This window comes from Nipponia nippon, unplaced genomic scaffold (genome assembly GCF_047370975.1).
Source record: "Nipponia nippon isolate SJK-2023a ecotype South Korea unplaced genomic scaffold, ASM4737097v1 scaffold_7, whole genome shotgun sequence".
Classification (NCBI taxonomy): domain Eukaryota; kingdom Metazoa; phylum Chordata; class Aves; order Pelecaniformes; family Threskiornithidae; genus Nipponia; species Nipponia nippon.
The window spans coordinates 14,705,017-14,722,337 of NW_028262391.1; the positions used below are offsets into that span (position 1 = coordinate 14,705,017).

At 46.7% G+C, this 17,321-nt stretch overlaps 1 protein-coding gene across 1 annotated transcript in view; it reads right to left on the reverse strand.

Moving 5' to 3' along the window:
• The window catches only part of LOC104015732 (putative cation-transporting ATPase 13A5), a 35,466-nt gene that overhangs the window by 2,778 nt on the left and 15,367 nt on the right, over positions 1-17,321 (reverse strand). Inside the window, 21 exon segments of the mRNA XM_087739720.1 lie at positions 391-614; positions 2,115-2,175; positions 2,177-2,270; positions 2,894-3,134; positions 4,154-4,254; positions 4,990-5,099; positions 5,908-5,950; positions 6,950-7,029; positions 7,161-7,283; positions 7,852-8,015; positions 8,168-8,292; positions 8,908-9,025; positions 10,455-10,611; positions 11,679-11,762; positions 13,045-13,188; positions 13,808-13,883; positions 15,852-15,913; positions 16,161-16,349; positions 16,616-16,647; positions 16,650-16,772; positions 17,008-17,169. Of these exon segments, the coding sequence (XP_087595846.1) occupies positions 391-614; positions 2,115-2,175; positions 2,177-2,270; positions 2,894-3,134; positions 4,154-4,254; positions 4,990-5,099; positions 5,908-5,950; positions 6,950-7,029; positions 7,161-7,283; positions 7,852-8,015; positions 8,168-8,292; positions 8,908-9,025; positions 10,455-10,611; positions 11,679-11,762; positions 13,045-13,188; positions 13,808-13,883; positions 15,852-15,913; positions 16,161-16,349; positions 16,616-16,647; positions 16,650-16,772; positions 17,008-17,169 (2,513 nt within the window).

Consider the following 17,321-nt stretch of genomic DNA (forward strand, 5'->3'; position numbering starts at 1 on the left):
TCCACCCGAATCCATCCCGTGCAGGATGGCCGGGGACGAGCCGCAGGGCTCGGCCATTCCCGACGTTGGGCAGCACAGCTGGAGGCAGCTGCCTGCGCTGTGCCCTGGCTGAGCGCCCGGAAGGGCCAAGGCAGCTGCGGCCCCAAGTGAGCTCATGGTGCTCGGGGCAGGGGGAGCAGCAGCAATCCCTGCCCACTCGCTTCTCTGGCCAGCAAGCCTCCTCCAACATGCAAAACCACAGTCCACCCTATTGTGCTTTTCTGTCAAGAAGGAAAGCTCAGCAAGCTCTAAGCACTTTTTGTTCTCCCTGTTGCCACCCAGTCTTTAGAGGAGAGGAGGACTACCTCATTAATCAAGCCCTTGTCAGAAGGATGTTAGAGAAGTTTGAAAGGGCTGCCCAGTCAGCATCAGATCAGCAAATTCGTTTCCAAGATGACCATAGCTGTAGCTTCTGCTCTGTACACTTAGGTAAAGGGCCAGCAAAATACGTGGCATGAAAAGAAAATTCACTTTTTTGTTTGCGCTTACCTGCATGCCACTGTACACAGCATCAGTGTTGGCAAAGAGGAAGAGGCAGAGTGCAAGCTGGAGGGCCAGGAGGACTGAAAATACATCTAGGGAAAGAAGAGCATCTGGGGCCCTGGGAGGGAGAGGGATTGGTGACCAAACTCTGCAAATATGCTGACAGGAGCCCCAAGTGCTAATGCTGTAAAACTGCCATCATGTAAAATGTCTTTCTTTTTTTTCCCCGCTAAAAGAAGAGCTGTGGAATTGAAACTAAAGCTCCTCCCCAGCAGCCTGTTGCAAAGCTCACCACCTACACTGGCTTTTCTTGCACAAGTGATTTGGCACTTTCTGATTCTTGCACAACCACAGAAAGCTGCCTCAAAAGGGCACTGCTGTGAGCCATGCCAGCATCCCTTGCCCTGCGCTCACTCTCCCACGGGCTCAGCCATACGCCTGGACCACAGGCAGCAGAGGAGGCTGCTTGTTCTCATGGGCTGCCCTCCCAGGGAGGGCCAGGTGCTTCTGTGCACCCACAGGGTGCAAAGGTGGACTATACCTGTGCCTTCCACAGGAAGAGTTTGTCTGGATTTGCATCCTCTTCCAAAGGAGCAGGAGGCCACAGAGCAATGGCAAATGGCTCAGACCTCCAGAAGCACCAAATTCCTGGCAATTACCGGGAGCTGCGCATCTTAAAGCTAGCTGGTAAATTGGGTCAACAGCCTGCTGGCAACCTTCTCACAGCCAGGGAGGAGAGGGGACAGGGCTGAGTGGGTGGCAAAACCAAAGGAATTGCCCTTTGCTTCCTCCTAGGGATTGTCCCCAAACAGGGACAAAACGCAGAGAAGCACGTGCAGATTTCTCAGCTGACAGAGTCCGCTGTCCCGTCTCAGCCTGGCTGCTTGCTGGGCAGCTTCTTTCTGGGCTCACCTGTCTTCTGCAGGTGATCAGTGCTCTGTGAAATGGGTTTGGGACCTACCTTTTAACAAAATACTTAACAAAATCAATTCTGCTAAGATTAAGCAATATGTCCTGCCCTCTCATCCACGAACTGCAAGTGCAAAGGAGCTATCAGTCAACTGATGGCTAGAAGAGCTAAATCATCTCAGCAAAACGCAAACAGAAAAAGAAAGGTTATTGTGAGAGGATTTTAACAGTGATGTTATCAAGGGCTTTTCTCTCTCATTTCTAGGAATGGAAGTCAGGCAAGGTAAGACTGTGAATCTCAGAGGAACTGTTTTGATGTGTGTATTTTGAAATAAATACATCTGATCCTCATATGCTCTCTGTGTTCACAATAATACACAGTTCTGCTCTAAATCCAGCCCATCATCCCCTGGAAAGCACACATTTTCCAAAATAAGATGCAGTCTCCTTTCCCAGCTCTGGTGCTTCTTATTTCCAGGAAGAAGCTAACATAAGCAGTGCTCACGGAGCTTTTTTAGAGAGAAGTAGGAGCTCACATACACCAACAATTATTTTACATGCCAGTCACTGGTGTGGGTACAGAAAAATCCACAGCATCCCTTCCCTAGCAGCCTCTCCTGCCAGGGTTATTTTGGGGCAGGAAGGAGAGTCTGTGGAGCACATGTTACTCCAGCTCTACTCACAGTTGGTGTAGATGGGCTTCCAGAAGGGCTTTCCCTTGGAAAAGACAAAGGCCACCATGATGCAGTTGATTGATAGAAGACAGTGGCCACAGCGTAGTGTCTTCATAACCGAGGACAGTGCTCTGGGCACCGCTGCTGGTACCGTTTCCTCCTGGGCTGGTGGGGGACACGGTCTGGTTCCCTGGAGAGCAATGTCTGTAAGGTAACACCCAGCATTTTATTTCTGCTCTCTCCAGCAACAGTGAGCTGCAAACAGCAATTTGCTTTTCTTCCCAACTCAGCCTACTATAACCAGATATGGCCCACAGGAATGAAAACCACACGTTTTAAAACAAAAAAACCACAAATCCCCAAAAAACTCAGCTTAATTTTCTGGTTTGTGCCAAAATCTTGGCTCTCAAGTGGGCAACAATAGCAGTGTTCAAGAGACATGGCTATGAAGATGCGTGCCCCAGCTGCCTGCACACCACTCCAGCACACTCGCCCTGTGATGCATCCATGCAGTCGCAGGGAAACGGCCACAGCGGAGCCCTGGCATCTGGGAGCATCCCCATTGAAACGCCTCACTGGGCCTCCTGCCCTACCGGTTCATTTCTGCGTGATGATATGCTGGTCATTAATATATATATAATAATATATTATAATATATTATAGAATATTATATATATAATATATAATACAATTCAGCTCTGGAATATGGAGGGAGACTGAAGCGTCCCCTGCACACAGCAGCAACATGATCCGCAAGCTGGGGATCAGAGACAAAAAGAGGGACTTGCCTTTGGCTGGCCAGCGCTACATACCAGGGCTGCTGCTTCACCAGAAGGAAGCCACAGGTTTGCATGATTATGGTAAAGCACACATTGAGGATGATGGAGAGCAGCAAGGGAGGAGAGATGAGCTGGCCAGGAGGGCGATAAGGTGCCAGATTTGGATAGGCTTCAGTCAAGCTCACTAGAGAGAAACCGGAGACATTTGCAGTCCATGGCAGCTCAAACCACCAGCATCCCTCTGTGTTTGCTGGGCAAGCAGAGCCACACACACAGACCCCCATCCGCTCATCACTGGTAAATGCTGCAAAGCCAGACCCTAATAAGCAATATCACACCAGCAACAGCAGCCTCATGGCCCTGATGCACCCCCATGAAGACTAGCAAGCCCAGCTTGTAGGCTGTCAGCTGTGTCCCACTGAACCCCTTGCTAATTCATAGCACTTGTGCGCAACCCAGTGGCATTTGAATATTTTCCCACCAGATACCAGCGCCTCTGGACCCCCCAGATCAGGTCACACACTCCCAGCCCACAGCAACAGCAATGACAGCCAGAGTTTCACTTTGTGCCAGTTTTGAAATGTCTTTAGGTAGTGGGGACATGGACAAAGTTGGCGTGCCAAAAGTAGTGGCTGGGGAAGCTGTCCCCATGGGGTGACCCACCAGCACTCCCTGTTTGCCACCAAGCCTCGGCTGTACCTTGCAGCTTCGCAGCAGCTCACTGTGCTTTCTGGCCATCACTCTCTGCAGACTGTGCACAGAAGACGTGCATGAAGTGAGCCAAGAGAGGTGCCCAGAGTAAACCCATACATGAATTTCCTTCGCTGTTTTCCTTTTCATGGATTAAAATTTTAGAGGATTCATCACATACTGGTGATGATACACAATGGTAATTCTTCCTTAACTACCCTCCTTCATCTGCCTGATACACTCACTTCTTTTTCAAGCTGAGAGAGGCAGCTGCTCTCCCAAAGCCTCCATTTTACAGCAAGTCCTGCTCCTGGACATCCACCACCCAGCTAGGCAGGACTCACCCCCCTGCTATTGCCCTTTCTTCTTTTGGAAGAGGTAAACTTTTATCACTGGGCTTTGTCCATGACTCTGGGGGTCCCTACAACCAATCTACCCCCTGCCGGTAATTATCCAGCTTTTCACATCTTTGTTATTCCTTGAAGCCCTGTATGCCTTTTCTTCCCTGCCGAGTAATACCACTAAAGATAAAAACCTACAGTGAGCACAGCGTACTGACAAAAGATGGGCACAAAACACTTACCCAAAACAGCAGAGCAGTACCAACAAACTGTATCAGGCCGTAAAGGGTCAGGTATTTAACCACAGTGAAGGAACCAACCAAAGCAGCTCGACCTTCCCTGCTCAAAACACAAAACAAAGCTAAAAACCCCACTTACAGCTGCCGTACTGTGGTTTTAGTGCTACAGATGGTTTCTGCTTCTAAGGAGGGTAACTCCTTTTGTTTAGGATCTCTAAGAAGAATAGAAAACAGTTCAAATTCCATATACAAATATTTTGGCCTTAAGATACTGCAGAGCCACTTAACTACCCTTCATCTGCAGTGTTTTGTTTCTGTGTTTTTATTCTGCAGCCACAATTTTAATACCTGGATTAAGCTGCTAGTGCTTTTTCATTACTAATTTGCTCAACAGTTCTGGGAATCAAGCACATTTCTACACAAACAGGTAATTGTCTTTGCATACATTTGGTTAAATGGCATTATTACTGGCTGCTCCATGGCTGTGTGCACCATATAGATATCAATATTTTAAAGTAATAACAAACAAATCTATTCTGTGGTCACTGTTATACCTGCCCTTTCATGTGACTCCTGCTGTACCTGTTCCAAAAATATCAGCCACCATGGGCAATGCTCTCCTAAAACCACAAAAAAAACTCTCAGCACTGGCATTTGAGGATCAAAAACAATTTAAAAACCCTTCTGCTGTATTTTATATAGTAACTGAGGAATTAGGTTTGGTTGAACAGCATCTTTGAGGGTCATTGCGCGCCCACTCGCAACCCCACATGCTGACCTCGGAGCAGGCAGCAGCACCCTGAGGCTGCACCAGGGCAGCACCCAGCAGACCCACCTGATCAGCTCCGGCACGCACTGCATGTTGTGGATTTGGGAGGTGAAAGGCGAGGCCACAGATGCCTCCTGCTCTGACAGTGATATCCCTGCATGGGCCGTTTTCAAAGCCTGAAATCCACAGGAGTAAGAAGACAGAGAGACATCCATCCACCCCTCCCACCCTGCACAGTATGTTTACTGGTGCTTTACAAGTTTTGCTTCAAGTGTCTTTTGTAATTGATCTTTCTCTATTCTGTGGCCCAGCTGATCTCATTTTATAGATATCTTCCCATCCCTGGAGCTTAAATATTTCTTTTGTTCATTTAATCCCATTATACCTATTTACAATCCTTTGAACTACCTTGTATGCTGGTTCCCACACCAGAGTTTGTGCATGCCTCTCCTGTTAAACAGTCTCCTAAAGCAGTTAAATTACCATTTTATCCTCTTTCTATTCCTTTCAATCTCCTGTTCATATTTCTTTTACTGCTGTCTTATGAGCTCCCTGGCACCTGGCCTTGTCACCTCTAGTGTAGTGGTCAGGTATAGGCTATGGACAACTTTTACAAAGCAAGCTAATGAGTTATTATAAAATTATATTATGATAACATTTATTATAATAATATAATAAATAATAATTATTTTTATGGCTAAGACCCTCAAATTTACAAATTTGAACAAATGTGTAGGAAAAATTCCCTTTCCTCCGTTTCTGGGGGGAGAAATATCAAAACTGTAATCCTCTATTGTCATGTATGTTAGTATAAAAAAAAAAAGCGTGTAGATAGCATTGTACAGTGCCACGCTGACCAAGCGTACCCATGGGCTAACTTGGGAAGCACTAGTGACAAGTGGCGTTGGGCAGCCTCTTATCACAGCACTCCTTAGCTTGAAAGAGATGAAATTTAACAAGAACAGGAGATGTGCTCCTACGTACCCCGCAGTCGTTGGCGCCATCACCACACATACCCACATAGTAACTGATGGAGGAAGAAGAAAGAAAACACATAAGCCTTGCACGTAGCTGTTCGATCCCGCGGTGGAGCACCCGCTGGCTTGCGGGTACATCAGAGCAGGGGCCTCATGTTGGCCCTGGAGAAGGCAGTGGCCATTTCCAGAGGACAAGTGGTATACGGGGAGTGGCTGGGGCAGAGCGCACAGAGCAAAATTAGGATTAAGTTTTGAAAGAGGCTGTAATGAGAAAGGGAACACTGCCACTGTATTCCACACAGTGTTCTCCCCTTGGTACCAGGGCCATGGAAAGGGAGCAGGGTTTGCAGCAGCTCCTGCAGCTGCAGCTTGGTTTTTACCAGTATTTTCTCCTCAACTGTCTTTGTAGACCCAAAGACACAGGAACTGCTGAAATAATACAGCAGCTCCCAAACCACCACACGTGAGGTCCCTCTGAGAGGGCAGGGAACTTCATCCCCAAAGGAAGCACCTCATAACCAATAATTAACTTGCTTTTTCAGAAAGGTATCACATCTTGTTTACGCTTAGCAAGCAATATCCATAGTCAGTGTGAGCCTTGTTTGGGGGAGGAAACATTCCTTTGGGGGACCTGAAGGAGCATCTTTCGGGTCAAACTCCCCACTGCATCAGGCTGTTTTCACCTTTGCTAAAGCTGCAGCCAGGACAGCACCAGCAGCCACGCGGGAGCTCTGAGAGTGGGGGCTATTTGTATACGTGGGGGTCTGCCTCTGTATTTTTATCTCAGCCTCATTTAATGCTGCCTTCTGTATGGCACCAGCGAGAAGCAGTGGCTAAGTGTGGGCAAGGGGTGCAGGTACTCCTGATGCAGAGGGATCCCTGTAGGGGAACTGGGAGGAAGGCGGCCACAAAGGATGTGAACAGGGGTCACGTGCGGAGGAAGGGAGGGTTGGAAAGATGGGCCTGGAGCAGCGCTAGCTGGGACGATCACACTTCAAAGAAAACATGGTATTGGTTTGGGTCAAGAAGAAAACAAAAGAGAACCTTACTTGAGTTTCTGAAGCGCTTCAACAAGGCTGGACTTCTAGCCAGGAGACATCCTAGCAAAGACAGTCACATTGACCAGTATCTGCAAGAAAGAGCAACAGGCTGCCTTGGTCAAGCATTTGTGCCTCCATCACTCCACCAAGACAGGATCAGGCCTCCCTGATGGGTGCCTGACACTTGTAAAACCCTCTAATCCTGTCTCCCAAACCCTACCATGGTTTTGCTACCCTTAGGGTTCAGGTTTCCTCTAACAGATTTATCCTGCTCTGTTTTCTGCCTTGCCTGCTCTGTAGGAGGTTCTGGGAAGCCAGCGATCACCACGTGCTCTGCAGCAGCCTTTAGAGCAGCAAGGCGTTATAAGTGCTTCCCAAGCACAGAACAGATGGTTGATGACAGCAGCAATAACACTGCTTGGCCCGAGGTTTCTCCTACCGGAAAATCTGGCCAGAGAGTACAAAATCTGAAAATCTGTCCCAGCACCGGCTATTTTATGGACTGGAGGACAGGAATTGAAGATTTTTGTTGCTAGATATGGGTATTTCATATTCCTGATGCCCCTGCTGTGCAACGCACAATTCTGCACACTTCAAGTGTGACTGAAGTGGCCACTGCATCTGCAGAGCCTTGCCAGTTATTCATGTAGTTATTTTGCATGTTGTCCTCAGCAAAGAGCCACTGTATTAATTATTTCTCCCTAATAGGTTCATGGTCCACACCACACCTCCCTATACCCTGGAGCAGGTACAAACTAGCCCCCCGGTTTCCTCTGTTCCTCAGGGCTACTTCCAAATCCTTAGCAAAGAGTCCAGGCCTAAGGAGCCTGGACATTAAACATTAATTAGACATTAAAAGCTTTGTTAATTCCCCCTGGCACCTGAAAGCAACCATCCCTGTCTGTGCTTACATGGGGAGCAGCTGTGTTTGCTTTGCTGTCTTCTGCCAGTCACCAGGCAATGGCAGCTGGAGTGGAGCCCTCCAGTTCGTTTGCTTCGATGAGGATGACTTTGCCGCCCGTGTGAACCATACCCACGTTCCTGGCCACCACGATAGCTGTCTGCAGGTTTTTCCCTGCAAGGATAGTGGAGAGGCAGGCTCCTCACATCTGCCATAGCACAGTGGCAGCACCATGGATGTGCAATGGAGGATGCTGGAGGAGCGAATCTCTCCTGTGTGCCCCACATCAGCCAGCACGGCCACAGGAGGAGCCTGGGAGGATTTACCTGTGACCATGATGCTCCTGATGCAAGTGGCAGCCAGGTCTTGTAGCTTGGGCTTCATCTCCTGCTTCAGGCAGTTCTCCATCACCAGGAGGCCCAGGAACACCAGCCCAGACTCTGCCTCCTCTCTTGGAGCAAGGACAGAAACACACGTGCTGTTTCCCATGGATGGGACAGAGAGCAATTCTCTCCGTTTTTGTTCAACAGGAAAGCCGTGCTCAGTGGGAAACATGCTTGCTCCACAGGGAAACACAACTGCTATGAGTTCAAGACAAGCAGTGCTCAACAAGCACCAACATTTCTGCAGCTTCAGCCAAACTGCTGATCCACTACACTGCTGTCTCTAGGAAGGAGAAATGCAGCAGAGATGCATGTGCAGAGAGAGGGACAGGGATTTGCAGGAATGGCTGAAACCCACAGATTAAGGCATACAGAATTTCTGTCGCAGTCCCAATCTGTTGCCATACAGAAGCACAATAGCCAGCTTTCATTACCCTTTGATAACAGATTCTGAAATTCAGCTCAGTGAGCCTTGCGAGAGCTCACTGTAAAGCAGGCACTTAACAGCATCATCAGCACCTGCTGAAAGGAAGGTGTTACATGGTACAGCTTCCCAAGAGGCTTCCTTTGGCAGGCGAAGAGGGGAAGGTTTGGGGCAGGGCAGAATGGTTTGGGGCAGGATGTAGCAAGTAGATAGGAAAGCAACCCCACAGCAATACCAGCGGCTCATCAGCACACCTTACCTCTCTGTGTTGCTCACATCTACATCCTTTCCTAGGTTTAGCACTTTATGGGCCAGGACAATGGCTCTGAAGCCTTGGCTTGTGTACATCTTAAGCTCCCTTAAGAAATTAGCTGGGACTGTTTACAGGAAAAAAAAGTTTCATGCTTAGAATATTCCATAGTTGCTGATTGTTTTTTCTAGGGTTAAATGCCTGTCCTTTAAACCACTTTATAGCCGTAGTTACAACACTGTGGCCTCTCATAGAAGTCAGCTGTTCTGTACTGAGGCTGTGTAACTAACTGTTCAAATAAGTGATCTATGCATCTGTTTTATATTTTTTAAATGCATGTTAAGGTGCAGGTAGGTAATATGAATTACTGGGCAGAGGACAAATGACTGACTTCGTAATTCTGTCCTAAGCTTTACTGCATACACGCTGAGTGACCGAGGAAATTGTTTTTATGTTTATGCCTTATTGTGAGAATTATCCCAAATCCTAAATTTTCAATTCTCTGGTTCCTGTGGCTCTAAAAGCAAAGAGTTCCTGTTAACTTTGCAGTATTCTGTACTCACTACATACTGCAATCACAGCTTTACAGTGCAGTACCCAATTATTCATTAACCTGAAATCAATATGGAAACAATCAAGACAGGATAAGAGGAGCTATTTAGAAACCTGTGAAAGTGGAACATAATTTTGAAGACATTTTTATTGCTGATGTTGTCTTGTTTGGAGGTTTGTGTCATTAGATCTTAGGTTGTTCTAAACTATATCTTTCCATTGTCCCTCAAAACTGTTTTCACCTGTTTTCAGGTCAGTGCCATCTGAAAGAACAAACCACAGAGCCACAAACCATTGGTACTGTGTTTGCTTGGCATCCTTTTGAAGTATTCAGTGAACGTGACCCGACTTTCAAGTTTGCAGACAAATCTGAGTATAAGCCTATAATATTGTTCACATACAAAAAAGAAAAGCCTATGTTTAATTCCAGAGAGAGGACAGAAGTCTTGGCTTGAGTGTTAATACCAATTACTCTTAATAACAGTAATTTGCATGTCCACAGCAATTTTCCCATCGTTGAGATTTAAAGCCTTTGCAAGTTGGGTCAGTAACTCAAAGCTGAACTTACAGGGCAATAAATTAGCAGGAAATTTAAGAACTTGTATAGTACAAGACACTTGTTGTGACACATGCAATTAGCATGATCCTACGTCAGCTCTGGGTATCCTGACATATCAACATTTTTATTCGCTATATCTTCAGCTGATGCAAGTCAGCTAAGGGATGTATAGGGGCTGAACCTCAGGCTGTGCATCTCACTAGCTGTTGGGCTGTGTGCATCTTTAACTTACAAACAAGCAATGAAAACTTGTTTGTGGTATTAACTAATGACACTTAACAAGCCCAAGGCTTGCTTGTGGGAAGAGTCACACACATGCAGTTGCAGTGTGGCCAGTGGGAAGAGTGAGCACTGAAAACCTTTTAGGATTAGAGCCCCAATGTAAACTCTGGTTTAGATTAAGTCCAGATAAACAGTGTAAAGCTGCCCTTTCCCAATTCTATACCAGTTTCTTGTCTACAAAAGCTGGACACCATTTCTGGTGCTCCTTTCATGTACAGGTCATACTGTTCCTCTCCGATCTTCTGCAAAACAACAGACATCCTCTGCAGTCCAGAAGAAAATGGGAATTGATGTAGGATTGCTATTCCTTCCACAGGAGCCTGGAGAGATCAGGAAAGTGAGATGTTATTTGAGTCATTGATTATACACAAAGCAAATCTGTTCTGAACTTCAGCTTATTTGAGGCTTTCTTGCTAAGGTGATTTATTATTAATAGGAGATTATTTCACTTTTGCTGCCTTCTGGCTGTGGGATCAGATCACTGATTATAAGTTTAGGAACCACAGTCTCAACAACTCTGTCTTCCCAGTGTACTTCCTAGGAACCTCAATGTTTTTCTTTATATTTCACTGGTTTTCCAGGCTTTGTTCCATTCTTTCTCTTAAGAATGACATATTAATGTAATATTCCTTTATCTACAGTCCTGGGTCCTGGGAACTAAAATTTGATATGTTACAGTGACATTACCATGGGAACAGAGCAATACTAGAAACGAGATTGATTTCCTTGTTGCCACAGCACTGTCTTCCTGGTATTGCTAGCAGAAATCACACTCCTTCCACCGGGAGGATGCTGGCTGGTTCAACGTTTGGACTGGAAACATAACAATTTTCAACTCTCAAAACTTAGAGCTTCCTAAGTGCACTTTTAGGAGAAGAGTGAAGCAAACAACACGGTGCTTTGGGGTGATGCTAGTAATTCTGCTAGTGGGGTTGCACAACCATTACCAACAGGACTCATGGACCCACATCCATGCTTCTAGCTGTAACGCCTTGTCCTTCCTCACATTGCCTCCTCCTGCAGGTGAACTCATGCTTTAGACATTTATTCTGTTTACACAGTTTCTCTGCATTAGTTTCCACTTAAACCGATTGTGTGGTTTCATTTTGCCAGCAGCTTTACAGGGTGAGGACTCAGAGAAGTCTGTATCTTTTATTAGCGCAAGTACTGGAGTTGGAAATGAGGGGGTTTTAAGGCACATGAAGTGCTTTAGATGCCACTTTGGAGCAGCATCTCCACTTCAATCAGAATTTGCTTTTCTGGTCCTATGTTTCCAGGTTGATTTGGGGGAAGACGCAACACAGTACCAAGAGTGGTTGAAAGGCATTTTGCAATGACTGCAGGTTGAAATCACAAAATATTCATTCTCAGAAAGAACTGGACTTACACTGCTGGCCTTCGGCCCCAGTCTAATGATGCAGATGTCGAGAACATCAGCCCCATCCTGAGCTGTGCTGGAGTCATCTGTCTCCTGTACAAAGAAAAGTGTTATTTCTGATATTTTTTTTTTCTGGCTTCACATCTGTCTGTTAAAGCAGGAGCAGCAGCACATGGGAGTGTGTTTCCCCCTTACTGTTGGCACCCAGTTGCAGAAGTGTTTTGTTATGATCTAATCAGTCTTCCTATCCATCGTCAGGGACAGCCTCCCTGCAGCCTTGTTCTTAGCAGAAGCCTACATGGTCCTACGTCTTTTGACTTGATGAGAGTAAAAACCTGTATCAAATTTTGTGGTTTCTCTAAGCTCAAGTTACATGTAAATTTAATGCCATATCAATGATGTAGGGAAAGAGAAATAATTATCCTTATCTAGCTGGTTTTACCTCCCAGTCTCCTGCTTTTAAAAGACTCTCACTGATGTTCTGTGCAGAAACAGGGTGGTAATTTTCAGTGTAGGATGCTCTTCGCCTTCCAGCTCTGTTACTTTATGTGCTGCCAAGGCTCATTCACCCTTATAGTTCCCTTCTGCCGTCATGTGGCTCTGCTGCTGCCTGCTCTTCCACAGGAGCAAGCACCAGCATGATGCCTTCCCGCAGTGCTGCTGAAAGAGCTGCCATCTGTTTTACTTATTGATTAATCTCTCTTGAGCAAAAGGTTGAAGGAGAAAAGATGATGAGGCAGCTAACTGCAGAGACCCAGATTCCCTCCAGGCTAGGAGGTGGCAGGGAACAGAGCTGCCCCTTTCCTTCTTGTGCCTCCTCCCATCCCGCTCCCACCCAAGCAACTCTCCATCCCCACAGATGAGCCCCAAGGCTCAATCTATCGCCTCTTCCCCAGGTCTCTCTGAGACTTGCTGTTCACCCAGCTGGAGGCTCCAGCCTTGGTTTCGCCATAGGGATGTCCCTTTGGTAACCAGAGATAACAGCCTTTAGCTTAAGGGCATAAAAACCTGCCTGTGCATTTCCTTGGCTGTGCACCACATGGCCACAGCATGGTCTGATCCCCTGCTTCCAGCAAGCAGCAACCAGGCTCCCCCTCTGCTTCCTTACGCTCCAGTGTTTCCAAATCAAATTAAGAGAGCAAATGCAGGCAGCCCCAAGGAAAATGATTGCTGGACTATCAAAAAGCAGCTGCAGTGCTGCAAATCTGCCATGCAGTTAGCAGAAATAACAGAGCAAATTCCAGCTGTTACGACCAGGACTGCAAAGGAGTTTTCCCTACAGGCATGTATTTGAGCTTGACTTGCGAGTAAACCCCCATGGGCCGGGTTGGGGGTGTCCGTGCTTTGGATGTGTGCAGAGGATACAAGACTTTACCCAGTGTGTGCCCTCAAACATTTCCAGGTCCAGCGGATCTCCCTGAATCTTCTTGTCCAAAACGACCAGTGAATGACAGCTTGCCATGGCTCCACACACAGGTCCCCAGGGCAGAGGATTGCTGGATGGGATCTTATGGATTTTCTGAAACATGATTAAAAGCAGAAGGTTAATGGGACCGCTTATAAGAGGGATGCAGAGACACAACTCCTCAGCTAGTGCATACAGGTGCTGCTCTGCTGCATTCAGCAGAGCTGAGCCCGATAACTGCAAGCAGCACCCATCCTTCTGATTAGCAGGTCAGATGCATTCAGGAGATCAAAAAGTACCCAATATTTAATTGGCACAAGCTCAACTTGATATGAAGTAACTGAGACAGTAAAACACTCAGAGGGGCTGGCACAGACACAGGAGTCCTGCTTGGCAATTGCTGTTTGGTATTAGACAAAGCAGAGAAGACACTATCAGAGAGGAAACAACTTGCAGCAGGGATCTCAAAGAAGTTTGGCAATGTGCCCTAGGAGATTTGTGAAGCTGCAGTATGGAAAGCATCTGCCCAGGCTGGTGCTCTGCACCCACCAGGGTGGATAAGCACCATCGGCCTGCTCTCAGCACCCCTAGGAGCCACGTGGGAGAGCCACGAGCAGCCCGACCTTCACTTCCAGCTGTAGATTTGACATCTGCATAGCTGCACACACCAGATGTTTGTCCCTCAAACCTTGGTTTTAAAAAAGGTTAAATTGGTTAACTCTTATTGAGTTACACGAAGGCACACTGTCAAAGGTTCATACCCCACTTTCTTTCTGTGAAAAGCCTGGAGGCTTATTCCCTCCTTGGCCCTGCAGTACAGACTGAACACATGAGAGGCTGGGCTGGGTGAAGGCTCTATAATTTCATCATGGAAGTTATTTCTCAGAGTCCTATCTTCTCACACACACATTTTTCCCCTCTAAGAAACTGGCTGGCTGACAAGCTGCGCCTGCCAGATCACAACACAGCCCATTACTATTTAGGCTGGCATGTTAAGGAGAAATTTAAATAGGTTTTATTTACCTTTGATCACCACTAGCATCCCCTGTTACTAACACAGGCGCAGTGAAATGCATCTGGAAGCAAGCAGCGTGACAGCTCGCCGCTTTATTAAAAGGAACAATGAATCGGGGACCTGTTGTCCCTCTGGGCTATCCAAGTCTGTTCTGTTTCCAGCAAATTATACCCTCTTCTCAGCCTGGTCATAATTGCCTTATTAATTAATTAATACTTGAGAGACACTGTGAAACTGCTAAACACCACATGAAACCAACAAACATTTATATCTTATTAAATATACAATAGGATATTTTGTAAGTTGAATGAAATTCCTTAACTGTCCTTGCCTTGCAGTATTCAGCTTAGCTAACAGCTAGTCTTATAACATGTTTAAAAAAATCAACATTTAAGAAAGAATAATTATGCAAATAGGCTAATGAGATCAATGCAGTAAGCAATAGCTCCTCCTTGCGTTTTGGCAAGCCACCAGCACCGGTTCCCAGCTGGGTGCAGATTGGACATGTCTGCAAAGACAGCCTTATGTTTTGATACCTTGCAGAGGTTTTATTATGCGAATTTATTCCAATATACGGGTCCGGTTTTGTTCTGCTGTTTATGTGAGCAGACACCTGCAAGGCTACCTTGATAGAAATCATTCTGGCACTACCACGAGCTGTCTGCTGTTGGTGGGCTCCAAGCCTGTTCACCATGCACCTATTCAGTGTGGCCTCCCTGCTGCACTGGAGGGGGGCCAAGAAGAGACTGTCCTATGTGCCTGTGGTTTGGTCCCACTGGAAGAGTATTTTATTGGTTGACACTTATTAATCTCTTCTCATTAATTTGGATCACATAGTAATTTTCTCTCTGTCCTTTGAGGAAGTATTGGGAATGTGATTTTTCTCCTCTCACAATGAATTCATCCTTTCATTCATTATGGCATGATTATCTCTATGGTGTTGAAGTGTCTGATATATTCACAACTACTAATGAAACCTGGGAGTTGATTGGGGTGTGTGATTTGTCCTGGCCCCTGCAAAAGATTAATATGTTGAGTTTGGCATAACATGCACTGCAGAGCTGAAGTCTGTTATTGTATTACAGTAACACGAATTGAATAGTATCATTCTGGATATAGTCAAGTTTAATGTTTACATAGTGGTTATTTCTTGAGGATTTCAATGGTCTTTGGGCTTGGAATTGAGATGGAGCCTGCCACAGGTTTGAGGGAGTTCCTAAGGACACCTGAGCTTTGCAGGTCTGATCTGTGGTCTCATGGATTTTTTTTTTCCCCCCACAGCATTTACAGAAGGTAGGTGAGATGTGACAGGCACCAAAGTCAGCAACACTTAATTTCAACAGAAGGAGCATTATCCTAACATTTAAATGATGAAAGGTTTATTGACTAGATTAAGAATATTTATTGAACTGTGCTGAGAATCACATAATTGAAAAGCTCTGTGCATATTCTCCAAATCCCCTCAGGGTAATTAGAAACACACATGCTGCTGCTGACTTCTGTTTGCCTTGAATTAGCAGCAACCTTTACAGCTACGCCTGCCACAGCAGTGCCCAGATGCTCTCCTCAGAGGGAAGGAGCTGAGTAGGGAGCAGGGACACCCATTGCACTCTGCCTCCCCAAATGCACCCAAACATCTCTTGCTGCATGCTGTTTGCTGTCTCTGTACTCTATGCGACTGCCTCCCCCCGTAACTAGACATTTGGGCAGTACATTCATTCACACTGGAGATTAGTTCTTGCTAAATGAAATCCTTCCTTACCGGCTTCCCTCAGAAGGGATGATGCCCCGCAGGTCCAGTCCATCTTCTGTCAGCGTACCCATCTAAATTTAAATAAATATCTAGTTACCCTGCTATTGGCTACCCCTTCCTCCTGCCATGTCCCCAGAGGTCCTTCCCTGGCTCCCCAGCAGGGTAAGGAAAGCCTCCTGCCCACAGTGTGACCCTGCTGCATGGGCACCTGTAGGGGATTTTTCACTGGGGTTAGATCAGGGTAGATGGGGTCGAAAAAAATTATCCCATGTTCCTAGCAGCCCCCAGCATCTTTCAGTGCCCAAGGAAGCGCCTTACTTTGTCAAAGCAAGCAAGGTTGGTCTGCCCACAGATATTAATCCTCTGTGGGCTGATGCAGAAAGTCATCTTTTTCTTCAGCCTCCTTTGGGCATAAACAGTGCCTGTTGTCAAGGCAGCAGGGATAGCGGGAGGCACAGCCACAGTGAGGAGGAGGAGGGCCCTAGCCACCACTTCTGCCACTGGCTTCTGCGAGCAGTGAGAGCAACAGGGGTGGTGGGGTGGGAACAGCCTCCCTCCCCTGCTACTGCCACTCACGGGGAGTCCGACCATCCTGCCCTGGAGCAATGCACCCCAAGCTCTGCTCCTGGGGATAACAGATTTATTCTGCTTTGTTCTGTCCATCTCCCCCGCCCCCAATTCTGGCATCTGAAAACTGAATTACAGAAGTGAACAATATTCTAAGGATCTTGAGTGACCAAGGGCTGCAGCGCAGAGGCATCCCTTGTACTTACCTTGTGGGACACAAACACACACATGGTGTAATGAGTCCGAACACACCAATGACAGAGAGGCCTACAATGAACTTGAAGGCATCTCTGTAGAGTTTGAAGTTCACTGGCTTGGGGTAGGGGATGGATCTCACCAGGTCACCTTTAGCTGTATTCAACCCTGTGTGAAGACATATGCCATACATTGCATACGTGACACGGCGTCGTCGTACTGCATTAGTCCTGTTTGAAAACGGATAACAGTCCACAAGCCTTAGCCATCAGGTGCCAACAAGCACTTCTCAGGTACAGCAGTCCTGTGCTGGACTTTGAACTACAAAATGAAACCAGCTCTCCTACCAGCCTCTGGGGCTGCCCGTTTCCCTCTGCTGGTTAGCAACCGATAAAAGAAATACCAGTTTGCAGCACAACGGCTCTCGCTGGCCCTCTGCCTGTCGGCTTCATCTGTGTGACTTCTGTCCTGCAGAAGAGGACATGTCTCTGATAGTCTTCTATGCTGTGGGTTTTCCAGGGCATTGGACCCTCCGTGAGGGGTAAGGGGGCACAGCAGCATGGAGCTTCACTTAAAGAGGATTTAAAAGTCTATCAGATTCTGCATATTAGAAAGTGACAGCACCCTGTAGGTGCTCAAGCTTACCTGACTAATTAGCTTGCTTATATGCTTACACATGTGGATTTATGGTGACAGCCATTACAGTTCTAGTTTCAG